A 26078-nucleotide genomic window follows, 5' to 3' on the forward strand; every position below is an offset into this window, starting at 1 on the left:
TGTTTCAGTCGGGATTTATTACTGCTCAAGAGAGGGAGATTTCACAAGGCACTGTGGTATTTTTCTTTTGACAAATGGCTTTCCTAAGATCAAAGTAGGAACTGTTTTCAGTCACAGCTCCTTTCCACTGTTGATCCACAGCTGTGATGCATGGAATTATGAAAGTCCTGAGTTCCTCATTCATTGACAGTGCTGGGCTGCCAGAACAAAAAGGGCCCTGGCCAATTTTTTTTAATCTGATACAGTGTGTAAAATCTGCTTGTAAAAAGAAGTGACTTTGCAATTACTTAAAAAAAGAAACAAAAACATTTGAGGTGGTTGTTGTAGTGGCCCGTGGCCTGGTTAGGGGTCAGTCTATGGCTCCCAGCCAAAGCTGAGTTCTCCCTCTGACAACAGCGGCCGCGCTCCCTACCGAGGCACTGCACAGATCTTGTAGGGCCGCGGGGCCAAGGTCATGCCCAGAATGAATTTGAGGTCGAGGATGGTGTCTGGGGGAGCCTGGAAGGTGAATTTCTGGAGCAGAGCCGTGAAGAAGAGGAAGAGCTCGGCGCGGGCCAGCAGCTCACCCAGGCAGGCGCGCTTCCCTGCGGAGACAGCCGCCCAGTGCCCATTCAGCCCTGCTGGCTGCCCAGCTGCTTTCTCTGCTGGAAAAGCCTCGGCACACACCTCCTGCAGGAACATCACACTGCCCGCATCCCCTTGCCCACCTTCCATTTCCAGCACCAGGACTGCTGTCCCAACTGAGCTCCCCATGGAGCTGTAGCACGATCTGACTCCAACTGGGTGACTTAATGAGGGCTCAAGCATATAAATGTATACGCACACATTTTATCCTACCCTGCTGGATTGAACGCGACTTCACCTGCAATTCCCATGTGCCCGGTGGAACTCCAAGGAATGGAACCAAATCAACAGAGAAAACATGTCATTCTTGGGCAGGAAATTGGAGATGCTAAAAATCACTCTCTTCAAGGAAGCTGCTGGCCATGGTGGTGGTGGCAGAGCCCATTGACCTCAGCTGTGTGGGACTGGGAGCACAGAGCACTGCTCTTGCATTGCTGAATGCATTTTTGGGGTTTCCAGCATTTTTTTTAGGCTCCTGTGCTCCTGAAAAAAGGCTAAGGGGTGATGCTTTGTGTGGCTGCATGGTTGTTGCTAAGGAAGAGACTGCTTTTCACCAATATGGGCAGGGGGCAAGTAGCACCTCCAATGGATACAGCCAATGTCCGCATTTTCCATCACTAGTTTGCTCAGGGTCGCCCTTGTGCAGCTAGAAGCCCCATCCCAGTGCTTCAGCACAGAAGCATCGAACTGCAGCTGATCTTACCTATAGAAAATGGCATAAAAGCCTCCCTTTTCCAGAACTGGCCATCCTTCAGGAAATGTCCAGGGTTAAAACTGTGAGGGGTTTCCCACTCCTTCTTGTCAAGCATCACAGAGGATAGATTTGGGACTACAATAGAGCCCTGCAAAGAGAAAGAAAATCACTTTGCACTCTCTCTGCCACTGCCAACAGGAGGGAAATTTTTACTTTTCTGTGTGCTTGCCATCAAGAGCATCTGTATTCAAATCCATCACAAGTATTTTTTCCTCAGGGTTGATCTCTGGGTGGGGTGAGGATGCTGCTGCTTTGTCTCTTTGTGGACTGGGAAACAGGAATGTCCTCCTAAAGACTTGTCTGAGGTAGGTGTAGTGAAATTACCTTTGGCAGGTGAAAACCAGCCAGGACTGTGTCCTTCTTTGCCTCTCTAGGCAAACTGAAAGGGATGATGTTGCCTTTCCTCTGCACTTCATGGATGACGGCGTTGGTGTAGGGCATGTTGTTCCTGTCCTCCAGGGCTGGCTGCCGGCACTGCCCAATGACAGCATCGATCTCGGCTTGCACACGGGCTGTTTGGAAAGAGCAGGGATCAGCTATGGTGCAGCAAAGCCATAGATCCCCTAGGGACACCATGTCATTTTTGTGGTTTGGCTCCTCCAAGGATCATCAGAGGGCAATCTTGTATCACCAGGGCATCTTGCAACTTCAGGTACTAAATAGGCCCTGAGCTCTGTGCAGTGCACCTGTCATCTCTGCCAGAATGTCTGGGGTCTCTAGTCTTTGTTGGTGAGATTGCTCCTTTTTTCTGTTGGTATTACAATATTAGAAGGGCATGAGCCTGAATGCAAAAAAACAAACCAACCGCCAAACTTCCCTGTACCTAGTTTGCAAGAGTACTGAGGGATTCACATAGTTGCAAGGGTTGGAAGAGAGCAGTAGGGACCACTGAGTCCAACTCCTCTGCTTAATCATCTTCCCTACTGTAGGTCATTTGTGTAGACATCCAGGCAAGTCCTGAGTATCTGCAAAGGAGGAGACACCTCAAGTAATCTGGGCAGTCTCTTCCTGTGCTCTGTTACTTCTACTCTAAAGAAATTCTTCCGCATATTCGTGTTGAACTTCCTATGTTCCAATTTTTGGCCATTCCACCATTTCCAATACTAAATAACTCTGAAAAGAGTCCGGCCTCATGCAATTGCCTCCCACGCTTTTTAGGTGTTTATAAACATTGATTAGATCCCCTCTCAGTCTTCTCTAAGCTGAATAGAGCCAAGTCTCTCAACCTTTCCTCATAAAGGAAATATTTTATCACCTTTGTCACTCATCACTATGGACACTTAGTCTCTCCTCTAGGAGACACCTGTCTTTTTTGAACTGAGGAGTCCAGAACTGGACACACTAATTCAGATGTAGCATCACCAGGGCAGAGCAGAAGGGAGGATCACCTTTGTTGATCTGCTTGCAACACTCTTTTAAATGTACCTCAGGATACCATTGCCTGTCTTGGCCACAAGTGCACACTGTGGGCTGATGGCCAACCTGTTATCCATCCCTTGTGGAAGGACCTGTGGTCCTCCTTTGCAGAGCTCCTTGCCAGTAGGTCATCCCCAAACTGCTGTACTGTTGCTTGTGGTTATTTCTCTGCAGGTGCTGAACTCTACACTTGCTTTAGCTGAATCATATCAAGTTTTTCTCCTCTCTTGGCCTGAACAGAATATCCCACCAAGTTACCAGAGATAGCTACAGGGGTGTGCATGTTCTACACGTACCTTGAATTTCTGGATATAAGGCCATAAACAGTAGGGCCCAGCGGATGGTTGTGGAGGTTGTCTCAGTCCCAGCAAAAAACAGATCGAGAGTGCATGCAACCAGGTTATCCTCACAGAAATCACTGCCATTGGACTTCAGAAAATCAAGTGTTAGTGCCACATTAAAAACAAGAACTTCCTCAAAATCAGACTCAGTCCCGCCTTAAGGGCTGTGCCAGAAGCTGCTGGCCCTCTGCATCCTCATTACTCCAATGGATGCCCCAAACCTGATGTCCACCCTGAGCTCACATATGGACACACTAGCAGCTCAGGTGGGGAATTTGGTTTGCTTCTCAGCCCTCCTGATCTCTAGTCCCCATTGAAAAAGGGCCTGCTCCACATTGCTGACCTTGGCCATCTCCTGCAGGTAGCTGTCAATGAAGTCTCGGCTCTCTGATGGGTTCAGGTCTTCCTTGTGTTTGCTGATCTTCTCTTTCACAAAACCTTTCATGAGCCTCCAGTTTTCAAAAATGGTTTGGTGAGATCCTGGGAAGTACTTTATAATGGAGGGAAAAGCATTGTAGAGCTTTGGATAGAAAAAAAAAAAAAGAAATTTGAATAAAGGACAGAAAACCCCTCCTGTTTTCAAGGCTTCAAAAGTCTGCAAAGCCACAACCCTACAGTGCAGGAGTAGATAGAATTAAATCCTCACCAGAAGAGCATGACAAAGGATTGCTATCTCCACTGTCAGAGAGATTACTGCATTCTTCACAGTTACAGCAAGAAGCTTGGTGCTCAGAGGACAGGAGCAGTGATGAAAGAGAGCAATGTCAGCATTGCACAGCTTGAGAATGTGGCAGAAATAAATTACAGGCAGATGTACTTGATGGAAAGAGGAATGGCAATGAGTGCTCTTGGAAACCTTAGCATTGCTCCTTCCCATAACCTCTCCTAGGGACCTGCCCAGATCCTCTGCTGTATTCACCTCCCAAAGCACAGGAAAACCAGCTGGGATAGCTCAGCTTTGTGATCACTGGGGATTGCATCAGCACCAGGACATCTTCAGGGAAGAAGAGGGGCCACAAAGCTGTGGGAAACACCAAAGAAAATCTCATGGTTCCAGAGCAGGGAGAAACAGCTCCCGGGCTTGGCCAGCCCTACACTTGGTGATGGCCTCACTTTGAACCACATGTGCAGTTTTGGGTGCTGTATTATGTAAAAATATAGAACTATCAGAAAGCATCCAAAGGAGTACTACAAAGATGGAGAAGGGTCTACAAGGCCAACGCATGAGGATTGATGAGGGCTGTACCTGGCTCATTATTTTCCCATGGAGGATAACAGTCTCATCCATCAGCCGCAGTAAGTTTTGGAAGTTTCCATTATGGTATTCAAACCGATTGCCAAAGGTGATGGAACAGATAACATTTGAAACAGCACTGTTGATTTTAAGGTGGGGGTTGAAAGGATTTCCTGGAGAAGGAAAAAGGGAACAATCAATTCTCTTCTGGTCTCCACAGACAAGGGGAAGAAAGTGCCATCATCAGAGGAAAATATTCAGTAAGTGAAATGAAAGATCCTGAATGGGCACCTGCTTGGAGATGCTTGTTTACTTAGCTAGGAAGATGTGAAATGGCTTCAGAAGAGCAAACATCATTGGTGTTAATTCAGAATATTGGTGTTAACTGGCCCATGGAATTTCCCAGAGGTCTCAAAAGGAGCAATAGACAAAGGTGGGCTAAGAATACTGTTTTGAGTGTTACACAGATGCATCTATCAGTTAATCTGAGGGCAAAACACCTGTAGGAGGAGTCTAGGATGCTGGCAGATTGCTAGCATTGCTTATGAGATGAGGAGAAAGGAGATGCCGGTGTGTTAGTTGGCAACTGGTGGAAGGTGAGCCAGAGCGTGCCCACGAGGCCGAGAATGCAAATAGCATCTGGGCTCATATCAGATCTAGTGTAGCCAGCAGGAGCAGGGTGGTGATCGTCCCTCTGTGCTCAATACTTTGTGAGGCCACATCTTGGGTGCTGTAATAACTGGACAGATGAATACAATGGGAAAGGCTTTACAACAAAGATGTGATGACAAAAGGAGCAGCACAATAGAGAGTTGCTATAAAGGATGGGAAAAAGATTGCTCACCTATAGCAGAAGATTCCAGGTTCACAGAGGAAAGCTTCACCAAGGAGAGATCTCCAAGAAGAGATCCTTCCTCAGTGGCAGTCAGCCCTTAAATGAGGTCTAAGAGAGGTGCAGCCAGACTCCACCCCTTCCAGTCACACAGGTGAATTGCCTTCACCTGTGCTTCCAGGGCTGAGCAGGTCCTTTCCCCAGGTGCTTAATTAGTGGTTCAGGCCATGACTCAGCATCTCCCATACAGGTGCTGAATTGAGTTTTGGGCCCCTCTCTTCAAGAAAGACATTAAGGCCCTAGAGCATGTCCTAAGAAGGGGAATGAAACCGTGAAGGGTCTGGAAAACAACTCTGATAGCCAGCTGCAGAGGGAACTGGGATGGTTCAGTCTGGAGGAGAGAAGGCTGAGGTGATACCTTATTGCCCTATACATCTCCCTGAAAAGAAACTGGAGCAAGGTGGGGTTTGGCCTAAGTTCCTAAATAACAGTGATGGGACAAGAGATAATGGCCTTAAGTTTTTCCACAGGAGGTTCAGGATGGATATTACAAAAAATTTTTTTTCAGAGCAATTGATCAGACATTGGCATACGATTCCAGAGAGGTCATGGAGTCACCATCCCCAGAGGTTCTCAAAAAAAAGGAACTGTGACACTGAGAGAAATGATTAGTGGACACACTGAGGATGGGTTGGGGTTGGACTTGGTGACCTTACAGGTTGTTTCCAACCATAATGATTCTGTGGTTCTACGATTTTTCAGCAGGCATTAGCATAGGGGAAATTAAAATGCTCTAAGCTGGATTCTGCCTTCAGCGCAACTGCTGAGGGAAGTGGTCCTCACCCTGCTCATCCCTGAATGCATCCGTGAGGAATCGGCACTCCTCCTGGATCCGCTCCTCCAGGCTCCTCTTCCCCAAGCCAAAGTTTCGGAGGGTGGTCAAGGTGAACCTTCTCTGCTGCTTCCACAGGTGCCCATTGGAGGAGATCAGCCCTGGCAAAAGCATTCCACAGTGAGCAAAGGAAGATGCTCTCAGCAAGGGGAAGAAATTGGAGGACACATGCCTTGATAAATGAGGAGGAGTTGTGAAAGTAGCTATGTTCAGAGTGAAAGTGAACCTACAACATTTCCCCCAGCTTTCCTCCTGGTATGTCCAAAAGAACGATGCTTTCAATGTGTTTCAGATATGTGTCACTATTGATAACTCACCCAATTTGTTGAAAACCTCTGTGTTGATAGGAATTTCTGGGCGATCCATGAAGTTCTCTCCCTGGATCAGAAGGGCTTCCTTGATCATTTGCAGCCCATTTAAGATCACAAAAGACTGAGTGCCTACTTGCATGCTAAAGATATCTCCATGTTCTTCAATAATCTGGGAAGGGGATAAATATATAAAATGTGATTGATTTGCAAGGATTTTTTTTCCTGGTATCCTGTACCCATAGGGAAGGACAGTGAGATTTGAAATGGAAAGAAGGCAAGCTGAACCTGGGAGAGTGATGTGATAAATATTGGCTTGATTGTGTGCAGTCTTTTTCCGTGTTTCCAGAATCAGTGTTCAGGAGTAGATGTAAAACATTCCAGGTTGCATTTTTGAGGCTTTGCAATACTCAGGTGAGCAAGAGTTTTCAGCTGTTAACTCCCTTTCCAGTCACCCTTGTCTTCACACCCCCGTATGGATGCAGTGGAAGTCATGGCACTGTCCCATGCCCTTTGCCCAAAGGATGTGGCTCTGTATTCCAAGCCAAACCTTATCAAAGTTGCAGCTGATCAAGGGCCAACCTACTTCCCACTCGTGGAAAGGTCTCTATGAGCCATTGGATTTAATGTGATTGGGTTGGGTGGGTCCCCTCACCATGCTGAAAGTCCCCTTACCTTCTGTGTTGTGGCCAGGGGGTCTTTGGCAAACAAAAATTGCACATTTCCTAGGAATGGCAGGGCAAAAGGACCGGGGGGGAAAGTCCTTCGGCTTTCTCCTCTTCATGTAGTCAGCGACGAGCAGGAAGACAAAGAGGAAGACGAAGAGCATCTGCAGGGAGACGCTGTCCCACAGGAAGCGCAGCATGGTGCGGCCGCAGCTGCGGGCACAAACGCAGACGGGCTCGGGCCGGCCCGGCTTCGGGGCCGCCTTGGGGCCGCCGCTTCCTCAGCCTCAGCCTCAGCCACAGCCGTTCGCCAAAGCCCTTCTCGACGCGACCACGCGTCTCTCATCTCGCCAACGACAGCCCACCCTCAGCGCCCCGCCAGCGCCCCGCTCCGCTCCCATCTCCCACCGCCGCCTTCCCACAGCCCGGCGGCTCCCGCACGTCCCTCACCGTGACGGTCCCCGCTCGCGGCCACCGCCTCCCCGCCGGACGGAGCCGGGCCACGAAGGACGCGAGATAAGGCTGCACGGAGCTCCCACAGAGCCCCTGACTCGCGGCCCGAGGCTCCGCTGCCACGGGGCGCCGCCGCCAGGGCGCAGGTGGCGCTGAGCGCTGAGGAGGGACGAGCGCGTCCTGCCCGGCGGTGACACCGGCCCCGCTCCCGTCCCGGCCCCTTCGAGGATTTGTTCTGCTGCCGGCTGACAACTGCCGCGTTCCTGTCGCGCCGCGCGGCCGCAGCCCGCACTCGTGATGCGGTGGGCGGTGCGGGCTGCTTCTGTTTGGGGGACGGCAGCTGCAGCCAATGGGTTTTTCGGGATGAAGGTGCAGCTCGGAGGCGCCCGAGTGCCGTTGCGCAGCGAAGCTGCTGCGGTCCTATGATCAACGTTAATAAGTTCAACCGTTTCGTGGAACCTGAAGCGTTCTCTTGTACTCACGTGGCATGCTCTGCTCTTAAGATAAAGATCTTCACGGCTTTTGCCTTGTTGAGAAATCAGTGCGGAAGAAAAGAATAGGAAGACTGCAACCATTTGTTCCCTCCCATGATGCTGTGTGAGTAGATAAGGAAGCAATTGAGCGTAAAATAAAAGGGAAGTGATTAGTACTTGTTTGCTCACGCAGTGCTAATAAAAGAGTTGTTTCCATGCACCAGAGATCAGACCTGCACGAGAGAGCAGAAGTCGAGAGAAGCCACTGTGGAATCTGGAACGGCATTAGATATATTCACATATGTGAATAAAGTCTGCAGATATTTTGTGTCTGTTAAAAGAGAATTGAAGCAGCCGGTGAGAAGTTCTGTCATTCCCTTTTTGCTTTTCTAAAGAAGGAAAGGAAGGAAAAGAAGGAACATAAGGTCTGGAATGTCAATTGAACTTCCCCATTTTTTTAGGGAAGGTGTGGAAGACCCTCAGTGGGAGCAGGAGAAGAGGACAGCAGTGGTAACTGCATGGCAGCCAGTGCCAGGATTTGGTTAGAGCAGGGTCATGAAGGGCTCATCCTGCATCCAGAAGGAAGCTGTCAGGGTTCCTGCATTGTATCGGTGGGTTTGTTTGGTTCCCAGGCCATGTTCTCTCATCTCTGCATTACAAATCTGTAAAACAGGAGCCCTGAGCATCAGACATATCACTTTTGCCCTGTTGTCTTCCAGCCACTTGTCTGACATAGAGAAGTAGAGGATGGGGCAGAGCCACAATTTGATGTTTAGTAATCATTTATTGATGTAGTAGAATGAGAGAAGATATAAGTTATGCTTGTATTTTATTTCTTACAAATTATTTTCCAGAGATCAAAGTTAAAAAAATGTTTCTCACTGCTACTGGTATTAATGTTGTACTGCAAGGGCTGCTACTGTGTTCTGACAGATCTGGGCTACAGCCCAAGAAAGGCAATCTCTAACAGTGCAGATTTTCTTACTGCTATGAAGTACGGCCATCCAGCATAGAATTAATAATGTCCTGAGTTCCTCATTCATTGATAGTGCTTTGCTGCAAGCCCAAAAGTACCCCAGCCCATCCAATACCAATTGTCTTCCTCACCCAATACTGTGTGCAAGATCTGCTTCTAAAATGAAGTGATTTCGTAATTGCTTTGAAAGAAATAAAACTGCTGATGACTCCACAGCAGCCGGACAGGGTTCAGTCTGTGGAACTGCTCGAAAGCCGAGAAGTTCCCCTCTCAAAAACGGTGGCCACACTCCCTACCGAGGCACTGCACAGACCTTGTAGGGCTGCGGGGCCAAGGTGATGCCAATCGTGAATTTGAAGTCGAGGATGGTGTCTGGGGGAGCCTGGAAGGTGAATTTCTGGAGCAGAGCCGTGAAGAAGAGGAAGAGCTCGGCGCGGGCCAGCAGCTCACCCAGGCAGGCGCGCTTCCCTGCGGAGACAGCCGCCCAGCGCCCATTCAGCCCTGCTGGCTGCCCAGCTGCTTTCTCTGCTGGAAAAGCCTCGGCACACACCTCCTGCAGGAACATCACCCTGCCCGCATCCCCTTGCCCACCTTCCATTTCCAGCACCAGGACTGCCATCCCAGCTGAGTTCCTCATAGAGGTGTAGCACGATCTGCCCCCAGCTGGGTGATGCAGTGAGGGCACGTGCATGTCAATGTATATGCACACATTTTACTCTCCCCTGCTGAGATGAGCAGTGCTTCATGTGTAATCCCTGTGTGCCTGGCTGGGCTCCAAGGAATGGAACCACATCACCAGAGAAAGCGTGCTATGCTTGGGCAGGAAATTGGAGATGCTAAAATCACTCTGCACAAGGAAGCTGCTGGCCAGAACAGGGCACCCTATGGTGGTGGTGGCGGAGCCCATTGACCTCAGCTGTGTGGGACTGGGAGCACAGAGCACTCCTCTCACCTTGCTGAATGCATTTTTGGGGTCTGCAGCATTTTTCTAGGCTCCTGTGTTTGTGAATAAAGGCCTAAGAGATGGGAGTGGTGCTTTGAGGTGGCTGCATAGTCATTGCTAAGGAAGGGTCTAGTTTGCACTGTTATGGGCAGTAGGCAAGCGGTGCCTCCCATGGGTGCAGCCACTGCCTGCTGTTTCCATCACTAGTTTGCTCAGGGTCTCCATTGTGCAGTTGGATGCTCCATGCCAGTGCTTCAGCACAGAAGCACCAAATTGCAGTAAACTGATCCAATCTTACCTATAGAAAATGGCATAAACGCCTCCCTTTTCCAGAACTGACCGTCCTTCAGGAAATGCCCAGGGTTAAAACTGTGAGGGGTTTCCCATTCCTTCTTGTCAAACATCACAGAGGTTAGATTTGAGATCAAAATAGTGCCCTGAGACAACAGAAAGAAAATCACTTTGCACTCTCTCTGCCACTGCACCAAGAGAGCATTTTAATGTTCCCTTTGCTTGCCATGAAGATCATCCATAGTCAAATTTGTCACAAGCACGTGTTCCTCTTTTTTTTGCCTGGCCATATTTTCCTACTTCTTGGTTGTTTGATCAAGATACACCTGCACTTTTCTCTCATCAGCATCTTTTTGTCTAAAGTTCCTCTAAGAAAAGTCTGCATGAGGAGGGCTCTATTCCTTGAGGATGTGTATGAATGCCTCACCTCATGGTTTTCATTCTGGACACTGAGGATGCAGTGTGCTGGAAAGTGGTTTTGGGACAGGAAAGTATGATCCACAGGAGTGACCTCTTTAAGGGGCAGCGATCTGCATTTTTCTCCCAGCAGGAATGGGGAAATGGAGTCTCCTCTTAACGACTCAGTGCTAGGGATTGGTGTTACCTTGGGCACCCGGAAACCAGCCAGGACTGTGTCCTTCACCGCTTCTCTAGGCACGTTGAAAGGGATGATGTTGCTTTTCCTCTGCACTTCATGGATGACAGCGTTGGTGTAGGGCATGTTGTTCCTGTCCTCCAGGGCTGGCTGCCGGCACTGCCCAATGACAGCATCGATCTCGGCTTGCACACGGGCTGTTTGGAAAGAGCAGGGATCAGCTATGGTGCATCAAAGCCATGAATCGCCTGGGGACACCATGAACTTTTTGCTATGCGAGTCTTCAAAGGACCATCCCAGGTCAATCATATGCCACCAGGATACTCATGGTACTTCTCTGCACGTTCATCACTCAAGCTGCTGAAGGGACCCTATGTTCCCTTCAAAGCCTCTTTAGCTTCTGCTATAAAGCCCTCAGGGATCTCCAGTGCTTGTGGGGGAAGTGTCTGTGTTTGGTTCTTGGTCCCAGATTAAAGCATTACAGAATTACCAGGGAAAGTTTTAAAACAGCTTAGATGTGTGCTTGAATACAGAAGAAAGCATTTGTTCTCATTTGTACGAGTACAGAGGGATTCCTGTTTTTCCTTTCACCCAAAAGGAGTGTCTCACCAAGGTTTAAAAACAGGAAAAGCACAGCCCTGCTGCTACTTGTACCTTGAATTTCCGGATACACGGCCATATAGAGCAGGGCCCAGCGGATGGTTGTGGAAGTGGTCTCAGTCCCAGCAAACAGTAGGTCAAGAGTGCATGCCACCAGGTTATCCTCATGGAATTCCCTGCCACTGGGCTTAAGAAAATCAAGTATTAGTGTCACATGAATAGCGAGGACTTCCTCAACACCCCACACAGTTCTGCATCAACGCTTTTGGCAGAAGCTGTTTCCTCATTCCTCCAGTGGATGCCCCAAACTAATGCCCATCCTGAGCTCACAAATGGACACACCAACAGCTCAGGTGGAGAATTTGGTTTGCTTCTCAGCCCTCCTGACCTCCAGTCCCCACTGAGGAACAGCTTGCTTCACACTGCTGACCTTGGTCATTTCCTGCAGGTAGCTGTCAATGAAGTCTCGGCTCTCTAATGGGTTCAGGTCTTCCTTGTGTTTGCTGATCTTCTCTTTCACAAAGCCTTTCATCAGCCTCCAGTTTTTAAATATGGTTTGGTGGGATCCAGGGAAGTACTTTATTACGGAGGGGAAAGCATTGTACAGCTTTGGATAGAAAAAGAGAAGAGTAAATTGAATAAAGGACAGAAATCCCCTCCTGTTTTCTAGACTTGAAAAACCTGCAAAGCCACTGCCCTATAATGCTGGAGTAGATGGAATTAACTTATCTATCTCCAGAGGAGCATGACAAAGGATTGCTATCTCCATTTCACAATGGAGTGACTAGTGCGTTCCTGAGTCACAGCAGGAAGCTTGGCACTCAGTGGTTAGGAGCAGTGATGGGGGGGGAAAGAAAGCAATGTGAGCATTGCATAGCTTGAAAATACGGCTGAAAGAAATTACTGACTGATATACACTGTGTATGTAGGAATTTGTTCAGTGATTTGTTCAGTGTTGCTTCTTCCCAAAACCTCTCCTTGAGAGATTTTGGCGTCTACAATATAAAAAGGATATAAAACTGTCAATGAGTGTTCAAAGGAGTGTCAGTGCTGAAGCGTCTACAAGCCAACGTGTATGAGGATCAGATGAGGTCCTTTGGTTTGTTCATCAGGAGGAGGAGGGCTGTACCTGGCTCATTATGCTCTCATGGAGGGTAACAGTCTGATCCATCAGCCGCAGCAAGTTTTGGAAGGTCTCATCATGGTATTCAAACCGATTGCCAAAGGTGACGGAGCAGATGATGTTTGAAACAGCATTGTTGATTTTAAGGTGGGGGTTGAAAGGATTTCCTGGAGAAGGAAAAGGGAACAATCAATTTTCTACCCATGTCCACAGAAAAAAAGGGAAGAAAGCACCATCATCAGTGGAAAATATTCAACAAGGGAAATGAGTGGCCCTCAGTGGGCACATTCTTGGAGATGGTTGGTTTCATTAGAAAGGAAGATGTGGAATCATTGCAAACACTACTGGAATTAACTGGGAACATTGGTGTCAACAGCCCCAAGGAATGTTCTAAAAGTTTCAAATGGAGTGATAAGCCAAAGGTGGGCAAAGAATACTGTTTTGAGCGTAACTTAGATGCAACTATCAGTTAATATGAGGACAAAACACCTGTAGAAAGAATCTGGGATGCAGGCAGGTTGCTAGCATTCCCTGTAAGATGAGGTATTTTTCAGCAGGCACTAGCATGAGGGAAATGAAAACAGTCCAAGATAGATTCTGCCTCCAGTGCAACTGCTGAGGGAAGTGGTCCTCACCCTGCTCATCCCTGAATGCATCTGTGAGGAATCGGCACTCCTCCTGGATCCGCTCCTCCAGGCTCCTCTTCCCCAGGCCAAAGTTTCGGAGGGTGGTCAAGGTGAACCTTCTCTGCTGTTTCCACAGGTGCCCATTGGAGGAGATTAGCCCTGGCAAAAGCATTCCACAGTGAGCAAAGGAAGATGTCCTCAGCAAGGGAAAGAAGATGGAGGGTATCAGCCTTGATAAAAGGAGCTCAAGCATGCTGGTGACTCTGCTCACCATGAGTGTCAAGCCATGGCATTGTCTCCAGCTTCCATTCTGGTATATTTGAAACACATTAACAGCACATTTCAGATATGAATTTAAATAGATAGCTCACCCAATTTACTGAAGATATCTGTGTCGAGAGGAATTTCAGGGCGATCCATGAAGTCCTCTCCCTGAGTCACAAGAGCTTCCTTGATCAGTGGAAGTCCATTTACGATCACAAATGACTGGCTGCCTGCTTGCAAACTGTAGATATCCCCAAGTTTTTCAGTAAGCTGTGCAAGGAGTAAGTAAATGAATAAATAAATAAATGGTGATTGGTTTGCAATGACGTTTTCTGAAGAAAGAATGCATGTCCTGGCATCGTCCACCCACAGGGAAGGACAGGCAGACTTGCAATCGAGACAGGGCAAGCTGAGCCTGAGAGAGATGTGGTTGCACAAGTGCAAGGATGTTGGCTTGATTGCACACAGTCATTTCCTAAACCAGATTTCAGGAGTTGCTGTGAAGCCTTACAGGCTGCATTCTTCAGATTTTGCAAGACTCAACTGAGAAGGACTTTCCAGCAATTGTTTAACTTCCTTCCCAAAAAGTTTTCCTGTTAGACTCACCTACAGCTGCAGATGAAATCATGGCACTGTCACATGCCCTTTGCCCAAAGGATGCAGCTCTTTACTCCAAACCAAACCTCATCCATGTTGCAACTAAACATGGGCCGATCTCTTTCCCACTCGTGGAAAGCTCTCTGTGGGCCATTGGATTTAATGTGATTGGGTTGGGCGAGTCCCTTCAAGACACTTAAAATCCCCTTACCTTCTGTGTTGCAGCCAAGAGGTCTCTGGCAAACAAAAATTGCACGTTTCCCAGGAACGGCAGGGCAAAAGGACCGGGGGGAAGTCCTTCGGCTTTCTCCTCTTCATGTAGTCAGCGACGAGCAGGAAGACAAAGAGGAAGACGAAGAGCATCTGCAGGGAGACGCTGTCCCACAGGAAGCGCAGCATGGTGCGGCCGCAGCTGCGGGCACAAACGCAGACGGGCTCGGGCCGGCCCGGCCTCGGGGCCGCCTTGGGGCCGCCGCTTCCTCAGCCACAGCCTCAGCCACAGCCGTTCGCCAAAGCCCTTCTCGACGCGACCACGCGTCTCTCATCTCGCCAACGACAGCCCACCCTCAGCGCCCCGCCAGCTCCCCGCTCCGCTCCCATCTCCCACCGCCGCCTTCCCACAGCCCGGCGGCTCCCGCACGTCCCTCACCGTGACGGTCCCCGCTCGCGGCCACCGCCTCCCCGCCGCACGGAGCCGGGCCACGAGGGACGCGAGATAAGGCTGCAAGGAGCTCCCACAGAGCCCCTGACTCGCGGCCCGAGGCTCCGCTGCCACGGGGCGCCGCCGCCAGGGCGCAGGTGGCGCTGAGCGCTGAGGAGGGACGAGCGCGTCCTGCCCGGCGGTGACACCGGCCCCGCTCCCGTCCCGGCCCCTTCGAGGATTTGTTCTGCTGCCGGCTGACAACTGCCGCGTTCCCGTCGCGCCGCGCGGCCGCAGCCCGCACTCGTGATGCGGTGGGCGGTGCGGGCTGCTTCTGTTTGGGGGACGGCAGCTGTGACTGCGGAGATGCGGAAGTGAGTGAAAGGAGCTGCTGCGTTCACCTGATCAACCTTCACAAGTTCAGTCACTGCTCCATCATGGACTCTAAAGCACTCAGAAAAGTTCCCTTGCACTCACGTGAGATGCTCCACTCTTAAAGTGAACATTATCCTAGAATCATAGAATCTGTAGACTTGGAAGTGGACCTTGAAAGGCCATCTAGTCCAACTGCCCTGCAATGCACAGGGACACCACAGCTAGGTCATGTTGTCCAGGGCTGATCCAGCCTTGCCTTGAAAGTCTCCAGGGATATGGCATCAACATCATCACTATGTAAGCTGTTCCAGTGCCTCATCACTCTTGTTATAAATGGTTTTTTTCTTGTATCTAACCTAAATCTAGCCCTTTTTGAGCTTGAAGCCATTTCCCCTTTTGCTGTCACCACAGGCCCTGCTGAGGAGTTTCTCCTTTCCTGTAGCTCCTCTTTAGACACTGAAAGGCTGCTATCAGGCCTTTGAGTCCCATTTCAGTGCTTTACACTAGATAGGAAGGGGGATAGGATGCAATGAGGTTTGCTAGGGGAGAGTGAGTAGTCTGAGGCTTTATACTAGTTTTGATGGGGGAAGAATGTCAACTGCGGCAGGATAGAGAAAGGCTTAGAGTTGCTGTCAGGCCAGGAGATTGTGGGGAAAAACCTCTGAACTGTCCTACCTACGTTCTTCTGGGAATCCTCAGAGGAGGTAATGTTGCCAACCTCATATACAAAACCCTCTCATGTCCCTCTAGGAACCAATGGGAGAAAACTTCACAGTTCTTCCAGAGGTTTGAGGGAGGCCCACTCTAGTAAGATGGTGTGTCAGAAAGCACAGCTGAAGTGCCTTTACACTACTGCATGCAGCAGTTCACCTGGGCCCACTGCTCAGCCTGTCTAGGTCCCTCTGAAAGGCATCCCATCCCTCTGGTGTGTCAGCTGCACCCCACAGCTTGCTGGTATCAGCAAACTTGCTGAGGGTGCATTTAATCCCACTGTCAATGTCAGTGATGAACGAGTATCAGCCCCAGCATCAAGCCCTCGGAGACACCACTTGTCACCAATCTCCATCCAGACATTGCGCCATTGACCACCACTCTCTGACTCAGCTGCAGCCAGTTCTTTGTCCATCGAGCAGACCACCCATCAAATCCATATCTTTCCAATTTGGAGAGAAGGATGTTGTGGGGTTCCATGTCAAAGGCCTTACTGAATTTGAGCTAGATGACATCAGTGGCTCCTCACTTGTCCACTGATGCAGTGACACCATCATAGAAGGCAACTAGGTTTGTTAAGCAGGTGAAGCCATGCTGGTTCTCCAGTATCAGCTCCCTGCCTTCCATGTGCGTTAGCATGGCTTCCAGGAGGATCTGTTCCAGGATCTTCCCCAGCACAGAGGTGAGATTGATACACCAATAGTTTCCTAGATCATCTTTTCAACCTTTTGTAAAAATGGGTATGATGTTATCTTTTTTTCCACTCACCAGGGACTTCACCTGATTGCTATGACTTTTCAAGTATCATAGAGAGTGGCTTGGCAGCTACATCAGCCAGCTCCCTTCAGACTCTGGGATGCATCTCATTGGGGCCCATGGACTTGAGGATGTTCAGGTTCATCAGTTGGTCATGAATCTGATTTTCACTTACAGTGGGAGGGATGTTGCTTCCCTGATCCCCTCCTTCCAAACAAAATGTTTGAGGGCTGTGTGGTGAGCAGTTATCAGGAAGACTGGGGCAAAAAAATTAAGTACCTCAGCCTTCTCCTTCTCTGTTGTTACCAGCCTGCCTGTGTCACTCACTGACACAGGGGGGTTACACCTAGCTGGACTTTCCTTTTCTACTTGAGGTACATATAGAAGCCTTTCTTGTGCTTTTTGACATCCTTAGCCAAGTTCAGATTAAGCTAGGCCTTGGCTTTTATGACCCTACACCTACACAGCCAAGCAGCTTCCTTATAATCATCCCATGATACCTGTCCTTATTTCCACTGTTGTGCATTTTCTTCTTACTCTTCAGTTTGACCAGAAGGTCCCAGTTCAGCCACGCCAGTCTCTTACCTTCCTTTCCTGATTTGTTATACCATGTCTTCTGCTTGTGTAAAACAACAAAGAGGAAGAAAAGGAAGACTGCAAACATTTATTGTTGCCCATGAAGCAGTACAGGTAAATAAGTAAGCAATAAAGAAGCAGGGAAATTCAAGTAGGCCAAAGGTGAGAGGTACACAGAGGTTCAGTCTGTGCATCTGTGCCAAAGCTGAGAGTTCTCCCTCTGACAACAGCAGCCGCGCTCCCTACCGAGGCACTGCACAGATCTTGTAGGGCCGCGGGGCCAAGGTCATGCCCTGTGTGAATTTGAGGTCGAGGATGGTGTCCGGGGGAGCCTGGAAGGTGAATTTCTGGAGCAGAGCCGTGAAGAAGAGGAAGAGCTCGGCGCGGGCCAGCAGCTCACCCAGGCAGGCGCGCTTCCCTGCGGAGACAGCCGCCCAGCGCCCATTCAGCCCTGCTGGCTGCCCAGCTGCTTTCTCTGCTGGAAAAGCCTCGGCACACACCTCCTGCAGGAACATCACCCTGCCCGCATCCCCTTGCCCACCTTCCATTTCCAGCACCAGGACTGCCATCCCAGCTGAGTTCCTCATAGAGGTGTAGCACGATCTGCCCCCAGCTGGGTGATGCAGTGAGGGCACGTGCATGTCAATGTATATGCACACAGTTTACTCTCCCCTGCTGGGATGAGCAGTGCTTCATGTGTAATCCCTGTGTGCCTGGCTGGGCTCCAAGGAATGGAACCACATCACCAGAGAAAGTGTGCCATGCTTGGGCAGGAAATCAGAGATGCTAAAATCACTCTGCACAAGGAAGCTACTAGACAGAACAGGACACTCTGTGGTGGTGGTGGCAGAGCCCATTGAAGTAAGTTGTGTTGGACCAGCAGCACAGAGCACTGCTCTTGCAGTTCCGAATGCATTTCTGGGGCATTTCTGTAGTCTCCCGTGTTTGTGAAGAAAGGCCTAAGAGGTGGTGGAGGTGGTTCTTTGAGGTGCCTGCATAGTCATTGCTAAGGAAGGGTCTAGTTTGCACTGATAAGGGCAGTGGGCAAGTAGCACTTCCCCGTTCTGAAGCAAGGTCTGCATTTTCCATCGCTAGTTTGCTCAGGGTCTCCATTGTGCACCTGCAAGCCCCATCCTAGTGCTTCAGCACAGAAGCATCAAACTGCAACAGATCTTACCTATTGAAAATGGCATAAACGCCTCCCTTTTCCTGAACTGACCGTCCTTCAGGAAATGCCCGGGGTTAAAACTGTGAGGGGTTTCCCACTCCTTCTTGTCATACATCACAGAGGATAGATTTGCAATCAAAACAGAGCCCTGAGACAAGAGAAAGAAAATCACTTTGCACTCACTGTCACAGTCATCATGAGGGGGATTATTACCCTTCAATGTGCCTGCCATGAATAGCATCCATAGTCAAATACGACAAGCCTGTGTTCCATTCATTTAATGCAGCCATGTTTGCCTTCTTCTTGACTACTTCAATATGCAGTGTGTATATATCCACACATTTCTCTGATGAACTCATAACTCATAACTCTCATAACTATTCCTAAAAATTCATCTGAGAAAAAGCTGCATGCTGAGGGCTCTGTCCGTCCCTGCTACGCACGGATGCAGCACCTCATGGCATTCATCCTGGGCATGGAGAATGCAGTGTGCTGGAGAGCAGTGCTGGGTGAGCAACACAACATGATCCACAGCAGTGACCTCTGGGAGGGGCAGCAATGCTGCAGCTCTGTCCCTGCAGCAACGGGGAGATGGAAGTCTCCTGCTCAGACCTCACTGATCCAAATTGGGCTCACCTTGGGCACCCGGAAACCAGCCAGGACTGTGTCCTTCACTGCCTCTCTAGGCACGTTGAAAGGGAGGATGTTGCTTTTCCTCTGCACTTCATGGATGACGGCGTTGGTGTAGGGCATGTTGTTCCTGTCCTCCAGGGCTGGCTGCCGGCACTGCCCAATGACAGCATCGATCTCGGCTTGCACACGGGCTGTTTGGAAAGAGCAGGGATCAGCTGTGGTGCAGCAAAGCCGTGGAAGCCCTGGGGACACCACGACATGTTTGCTGTGAGGGTCCCCCAAGGACCATCCAAGGGCAATCGTGTGCCACCTTGTGTGCACTTGTGGCACCTCTCTGCATGTTCATCTCTCCAGACATTTAATGGGCCCTTGCAAAGCCCCTGTTGCCGTTGCTGGACAGCCCACAGTGGTCTCCAGTGCTTGTGGGGCATATGGGCACATTTGCCTCTTTGTCCCATGAAAAAGAACAACAAAATCACTAGGACACGTTTTAAAACATTGAAGGTAGACACTTGAAAACAAAACCAATACTTGCACCAAATCTGTCAGAAAACAGAGTATTTCCACTTTTTTCTTTCAACAAGGATAAACTCTCACCAAGCTACGAGAGCTAAAAATAGGAAATGGATAGCAATGCTGCTACTTGTACCTTGAATTTCTGGATATACGGCCATAAACAGCAGGGCCCAGCGGATGGTTGTGGAGGTTGTTTCAGTCCCAGCAAAAAACAGGTCGAGAGTGCACTCTATCAGGTTTTCCTCATGGAATTCCCTGCCATCAGGCTTCAGAAAATCAGGTGTTAGTGCCACACGAGCAGCAAGGACTTCCTCAAAACCCCACACAGTTCTGCCCCAAGGCTTTTGGTAGAAGCTGCATTCTCAACCCTCCAATGGATACCCCAAACCTGATGTCCATCCTGAGCTCACAAATGGACACACCAGCAGCTCAGGTAGGATCTGGTTTGTTTCTCAGTCCTCCTGATCTCCAGTCCCCACTGAGGAAGCGTTTGCTCCACACTGCTGACCTTGGCCATCTCCTGCAGGTAGCTGTCGATGAAGTCTTGGCTCTCTGAGGGGTTCAGGTCTTCCTTATGTTTGCTGATCTTCTCACACACAAAACTCTTCATGAGCCTCCCATTTTTCAAAATGGTTTGGTGGGATCCAGGGAAGTATTTTATTACGGACGGAAAAATTGTATACAGCTTTGGAAAGAAAGAGAGATGAGCAAATTCAAGAACACGCTGAAAAATCACTTCTGTTTTAAAGACTTGAATAGCATGGAAAGCCACAACCCTTCATTGCTGGAATAGATGGAATAATCTTCTGTCCAGAAGAGGATGAGAAAGGATTGGTATCTCCATGGCGAGAGAGACTAGTGCGTTCCTCAGTCACAGCAGGGAGCTTGGCACTCAGAAATCATGAGGGGTGATGAGGTGGGAAAGAGGGGAACATGAATGTTGCACAGCCTGAAAATTTGGCTGAAAGAAGTTACCTGAGCGTTTGCCCTTCCCATAACCTCTCCTAGGGACCTGACCAAACCCTCTGCTGTATTCAGTTTCTTCCAAAGGCACTGGTAAACCAGCAGGGGACAGCCTGGCTTTGGAATCAAGGGGGACTGCTTCTTCACAAGGTCACATGCAGCAATGGAGAGCCACCACACAGCTGTGGGAAGCACCAAGGGAAATCTCATGGTTGCAGAGCAGGGAGAAAACTCTGGGCTTGACCATCCCCTGCGCTTGGTGATGGCCCCCCTTTGAGTAGTGTGTGCAGTTTTGTTTGCTGCAATATATAAGGATTTAAAATGATCAGAGAGCATCCAGAGGAGTGCTATGAAGATGCTTTTGCAGGGCAAATATATGAGGAGTGCTGAAGTCCCATGGTTTGTTCAAAATGGAGAAGATGAACGGGAGGCCTCGTGTCAGCCTGCACCTCGTCACAGAGAGCAGAGGTGCAGTGCAGAAATCTGCTCTCTGGGGACAGCAACACAATCCGAGGGACTGACGTGTGTCGGGGAGGTCAGTCTGACTGAAAGGAAAAAGTGGGCATGGTGGGCTGTACCTGGCTCATTATCTTCCCTTGGAGGGTAACAGTCTCATCCATCATCCGCAGCAAGCTTTGGAAGTCCTCATCATGGTATTCAAACCGATTGCCAAAGGTGACGGAGCAGATGATGTTTGAAACAGCATTGTTGATTTTAAGGTGAGGGTTGAAAGGATTTCCTGGAGATGGAAAAGGGAACAATCAATTCTCTTCTTGACTCCACAGAAACAAAGGGAAGAAAGCACCATCATCAAATGGAAAATAGTCAACAAGTGAAATGAGTGGTTTTCAGTGGGAAAACCTCCTTCTTGGAGATGCTTGTTTACTTTGGAAAGAAAGATCGGAAATGACTCAGAAGAGAAAACAACATTGATACTGATAGGTCCATGATATTTCCTCGAGGTCTCAAATTCAGCAAGAGGACAAAGGTGGGGTAAGAATACTGTTACACAGCTGTGTCTATCAGTTAATCTGAAGGCAAAACACCTGTAGAGGGAGTCTGGGATGCTGGCACATTACCAGCATTGCTTGTGAGATGAAGAGAAATGGTGGTGTGTTAGTTGGCAGCTGGCTGAAGGTGAGCCAGTAGTGCCACGTAGCCAAGGCGGCAAAGGGCATCCTAGCTTGTGTCAGCTACAGTGTAGTCAGCAGGAGCAGGGTGGCAATCTTCCCACTGTTCTTGACACTGGTGAGGCTTACCTCAAGTGCTGAGTTGAGTTTTGGGCCCCTCTCTTCAAGAAAGACATTGAGGCCCTGTGAAGGGTCTGGAACACAACTCTGATGGCCAGCTGAGAGAACTGAGGTTGCTCAGTTTGTAGGAGTTTCAGTGGAGAAATCACTGCTCTCCAGAACTCCCTGAAAGGAGGTCGTGGCAAGCTGCGTGTCGATCTCTCCTCCCAGCTGTCAGTGACAGGATGAGAGCTACTGGCATTAAATTGCTTCACAGGAGGTTGAGGTGAGGTATTAGGAAGAATTTCTAGGAGAAGAGGTCAGACATTGGAACACGATGCCCACAGAGGTGGAGGGCATTCAAGAAATGCAGAGATGTTGCACTGAGGGGTACGGTTTGTGGGCATTCTGAGGGTGAGTTGGTGTTGGTCTTGATGATCATAGAGATCTTTCCTTCCTTAATGATTCTACTGTTCTATGATTTTTCAGCAGGCACTAGCATGGCGGAAATTAAAATAGTGCAAGGTGGATTCTGCCTTCAGCACAACTGCTGAGGGAAGTGGTCCTCACCCTGCTCATCCCTGAACGCATCCGTGAGGAATCGGCACTCCTCCTGGATCCGCTCCTCCAGGCTCCTCTTCCCCAGGCCAAAGTTTCGGAGGGTGGTCAAGGTGAACCTTCTCTGCTGCTTCCACAGGTGCCCATTGGAGAAGACCAGCCCTGGCAGAAGCATTCCACAGTGAGCAAAGGAAGATGCTCTCAGCAAGGGGAAGAAGCAGGAGGGTATCTGCCTTTATAAAGGAGGCTCAGCCACGCTGGTGACTCTGCTCGGTGAGAATGCAAAGCCACAGCATTGCCTTCTGGCACATTTAATTGGTCAGCACTTTGACTGTGTCTTTCAGATCCGTGTCTCCATTGATTACTCACCCAACTTGCTGAAGAGTTCTGTTTTCACAGGATATTCTGGGCGATCCATGAAATTCTCTCCCTGGGTCACAAGGGCTTCCTTGATCAGTGGCAGCCCATTTACGACCACAAATGACATGCTGCCCACTTGCGTGCTGAAGATGTCTCCATGTTTTTCAATAAACTGGGGATGAGGTAAAGAAATAAAGAATGATTGATATGCAATGAATTTTCTGTTGGCAGAGGGAAAGACCTGTATCCTGCACTCACAGTGAGGAACAGTTTCACTTGCATTGGAACAGGAAGAAAAACTGGGAGTAGTGTAATTGCATGAGTTTTAGCCTGACTGTGTGCAGGCTTTTTCCTGATATCTTCTATCACTATTCTGAAGTTGGGGTATAACCTTCCAGGCTGCATTTTCCAGGCTTTGCAAGACTCAGCTGAGCAAAACTTTTCCTGATGTTAACTCCTTCCACAGAAACCCTTCCCATCAGAGGCACCTACAGCTGCAATCGAAACCATGGCATTGTGCCATGCCCTTTGCCCAAAGGATGTGGCTCTGTGTTCCAAGGCAAACATCATCCACGTTGCCTTCTGATTCCAGGGTGAACTACAACCCAGCCCCAGACAGCCTTCTGTGGACCACAGAGCTTAAGCACTGTTGAGTTTGCACTGCTTGGGTGAGACCCCTCTGCATGTAAAAAAGCCCCTTACCTTCTGTGCCACAGCCACGGGGTCTTTGGCAATCATAAACTGCACATTTCCCAGGAATGGCAGGGCAAAAGGACCGGGGGGGAAGTCCTTCGGCTTTCTCCTCTTCATGTAGTCAGCGACGAGCAGGAAGACAAAGAGGAAGACGAAGAGCATCTGCAGGGAGACGCTGTCCCACAGGAAGCGCAGCATGGTGCGGCCGCAGCTGCGGGCACAAACGCAGACGGGCTCGGGCCGGCCCGGCCTCGGGGCCGCCTTGGGGCCGCCGCTTCCTCAGCCTCAGCCACAGCCGTTCGCCAAAGCCCTTCTCGACGCGACCACGCGTCTCTCATCTCGCCAACGACAGCCCACCCTCAGCGCCCCGCCAGCTCCCCGCTCCGCTCCCATCTCCCACCGCCGCCTTCCCACAGCCCGGCGGCTCCCGCACGTCCCTCACCGTGACGGTCCCCGCTCGCGGCCACCGCCTCCCCGCCGCACGGAGCCGGGCCACGAGGGACGCGAGATAAGGCTGCACGGAGCTCCCACAGAGCCCCTGACTCGCGGCCCGAGGCTCCGCTGCCACGGGGCGCCGCCGCCAGGGCGCAGGTGGCGCTGAGCGCTGAGGAGGGACGAGCGCGTCCTGCCCGGCGGTGACGCCGGCCCCGCTCCCGGCCCTCTGTCCCGTCCCGTCCCTCCCCTTCCCTTCCGAGGATTAATTTTACCGGGCACGCTGTTTTGCTGCCGGCTGAGAACTGCTGCTGCCGTGATGCGGTGGGCGGTGCGGGCTGCTTCTGTTTGGGGGATGTCAGCTGTGGCTGCGGAGATGCGGAAGTGAGTGAAAGGAGCTGCTGCGTTCACCTGATAAAGTTAAATCAGTGCTTTAACATGGACTCTAAAGCACTCACAAAAGTTCCCTTGCACTCACATGAGATGCTCCGCTCCTGAAGCGAATGTTTTCTTGTCTTCTGCCCATTTAAATAATCAAAGACGGAAGAAAAGGAAGATTGCAGCCATTTATTGTCCCCCAGGCGTAGATAAGAAAGCAATGAAGTTGCAGGGACATTCTGGTAGACCAGAGATGAGAAGTGCATGAGGTGAGCAGAAATGCTGACAAGGCAGTGTGTAATCTCCATCAGCTCTTGAACGTGGTCATGGCCCCTGCATTTCATCCTGGGCAGCACTGCAGTGCCAGCTCAGCCTTCCCCACTGCTATCTGCCCAGAGCTGAGAGAGGGCTCCGGATTGGGGGAGGGAAAAGAAGACCACTGAGGTAACACCAGGAGACAGGACCTGTATTTGCTATGGCTCCAGGTGCTGCTATTTTAGAAACAGATGTCAGAAATGGCACTTGCCATCCTCCGAGTGTCTGTCACTGCATTAGTTGCAGTGGTGCGGCAGAACTCAGCCACTGGTCTTGTTGGTTTTCCTGCTGGCTTGCTCATAGAGCTTGGATCATGAATGTTCATCAGCCCTGCATGAATGGCCTGTGCTGTTCCTGTGCCCTCCTTTCTGCCAAGAGAGAGCTGGTGCCGTGCAGCTCAGCATGGCTCTGCACCCCATCCCTGCTGCCCCAAATGCTGGCACGGCTGGAGACTGCAGGCAGCGCTGAAAAGGCTGTGCCGGTCATCACTTTGCAAAATGCTTCACAACAAAAATGTTTCAGTCAGGATTTATTACTGCTCAAGAGAGGGAGATTTCACAAGGCACTGTGGTATTTTTCTTTTGACAAATTACTTTCCTAAGTAGGAACTGATTGCAATTACTGCTTGTATCAGTATAGTGAGATGAGCTCAGGTGTTGCTCTCTGCCAGTACTGATCCACAGCTGTGAGGTACGGCCATCCAGCATGGAATTTAAAAAGTCCTGAGCTCCTCATTCACTGGCAGTGCTGGACTACAAGCCCAGAAGAGCTCGAGCCCATCAAGTACTGATAGACCTTCTCATCTGACAGAGTCTGCAAGATCTGCTTGTAAAAAGAAATTATTCTGCATTTGCTTAGAAAGAAACAGAACACGTGAGGAGGTTGTTACTAAGGCACACGGTGGCTGGTGAATGCTCAGTCTGTGCATCTGTGCCAAAGCTGAGAGTTCTCCCTCTGACAACAGCAGCCGCGCTCCCTACCGAGGCACTGCACAGATCTTGTAGGGCCGCGGGGCCAAGGTGATGCCCATCGTGAATTTGAGGTCGAGGATGGTGTCCGGAGGAGCCTGGAAGGTGAATTTCTGGAGCAGAGCCGAGAAGAAGAGGAAGAGCTCGGCGCGGGCCAGCAGCTCACCCAGGCAGGCGCGCTTCCCTGCGGAGACAGCCGCCCAGCGCCCATTCAGCCCTGCTGGCTGCCCAGCTGCTTTCTCTGCTGGAAAAGCCTCGGCACACACCTCCTGCAGGAACATCACCCTGCCCGCATCCCCTTGCCCACCTTCCATTTCCAGCACCAGCACTGCCGTCCCAACTGAGCTCCCGATGGGTGTTGCAGTGAGGGCACGTGCATGTCAGTGTATACACACACATTTTATCCTACCCTATCCTAGTACTGCTGGGATGAGCAGTGCTTCACGTGTAATCCCTGTGTGCCTGGCTGGGCTCCAAGGAATGGAACCAAATCACCAGAGAAAGCATGCCATGCTTGGGCAGGAAATCAGAGATGCTAAAATCACACTCCGCAAGGAAGCTGCTGGCCAGGACAGGCATCCTGTGATGGTGGTGGCAGAGCCCACTGACCTCAGCTGTGTGGGACTGGGAGCACAGAGCACTGCTCTTGCATTGCCGAATGCATTTCTGGAACACTTTTGTAGTCTCCCGTGCTTGTGAAGAAAGGCCTAAGAGGTGGTGGAGGTGGTTCTTTGAGGTGCCTGCATAGTCATTGCTAAGGAAGGGTCTAGTGTTGACTGATACAGGCAGTGGGCAAGCAG

At 50.1% G+C, this 26078-nt stretch overlaps 2 protein-coding genes and 3 pseudogenes across 8 annotated transcripts in view; 1 reads left to right on the top strand and 4 right to left on the bottom strand.

Moving 5' to 3' along the window:
- Positions 1 to 7266, bottom strand: LOC100547794 (cytochrome P450 2J2-like; annotated as a pseudogene). Its single transcript, XR_014885277.1, has 9 exons — positions 7077 to 7266; positions 6411 to 6573; positions 6045 to 6194; positions 4382 to 4542; positions 3479 to 3655; positions 3091 to 3223; positions 1703 to 1890; positions 1328 to 1466; positions 1 to 584 (listed from the first exon to the last, which is right to left on the bottom strand). The product of XR_014885277.1 is annotated as a cytochrome P450 2J2-like (transcript).
- Positions 1 to 25022, top strand: part of HOOK1 (hook microtubule tethering protein 1) — a 53392-nt gene extending 28370 nt beyond the window's left edge. For both annotated transcript variants that reach the window (XM_085231829.1, XM_085231828.1), the window contains 2 exons: positions 6172 to 6348; positions 6441 to 25022. The gene's annotated coding sequence lies outside the window, so the exon portion shown is untranslated. The remainder of the gene's footprint in view (positions 1 to 6171; positions 6349 to 6440) is intronic.
- LOC104912427 (cytochrome P450 2J2-like) lies at positions 8757 to 14638 on the bottom strand (annotated as a pseudogene). The gene is made up of 9 exons (XR_014885276.1): positions 14219 to 14638; positions 13518 to 13680; positions 13156 to 13305; positions 12527 to 12687; positions 11828 to 12004; positions 11452 to 11584; positions 10807 to 10994; positions 10210 to 10348; positions 8757 to 9436 (listed from the first exon to the last, which is right to left on the bottom strand). The product of XR_014885276.1 is annotated as a cytochrome P450 2J2-like (transcript).
- LOC146543743 (cytochrome P450 2J2-like) lies at positions 17139 to 24677 on the bottom strand. 3 transcript variants are annotated; one of them, XM_085231849.1, is made up of 11 exons: positions 24096 to 24677; positions 23893 to 23985; positions 23195 to 23396; positions 22502 to 22664; positions 22145 to 22294; positions 20924 to 21084; positions 19891 to 20067; positions 19516 to 19648; positions 18870 to 19057; positions 18243 to 18381; positions 17139 to 17483 (listed from the first exon to the last, which is right to left on the bottom strand). In XM_085231849.1, the coding sequence occupies exons 3-11, from the start codon at positions 23381 to 23383 to the stop codon at positions 17308 to 17310; spliced, it is 1476 nt and encodes a 491-aa protein (XP_085087975.1). In that variant the 5' UTR covers positions 23384 to 23396; positions 23893 to 23985; positions 24096 to 24677; the 3' UTR covers positions 17139 to 17307. The 3 variants fall into 3 exon arrangements, with proteins under 3 accessions (XP_085087975.1, XP_085087976.1, XP_085087977.1); XM_085231850.1 differs by lacking the exon at positions 24096 to 24677 and adding an exon at positions 24076 to 24095; XM_085231851.1 differs by lacking the exons at positions 23893 to 23985; positions 24096 to 24677 and adding an exon at positions 23628 to 23873.
- The window catches only part of LOC100548965 (cytochrome P450 2J2-like), a 7231-nt pseudogene continuing 5977 nt past the window's right edge, over positions 24825 to 26078 (bottom strand). The window contains exon 9 of the transcript XR_014885275.1: positions 24825 to 25462. The product of XR_014885275.1 is annotated as a cytochrome P450 2J2-like (transcript). The remainder of the gene's footprint in view (positions 25463 to 26078) is intronic.

Source organism: Meleagris gallopavo, chromosome 10 (genome assembly GCF_905368555.1).
Source record: "Meleagris gallopavo chromosome 10, MGAL_WU_HG_1.1, whole genome shotgun sequence".
Lineage (NCBI taxonomy): Eukaryota > Metazoa > Chordata > Aves > Galliformes > Phasianidae > Meleagris > Meleagris gallopavo.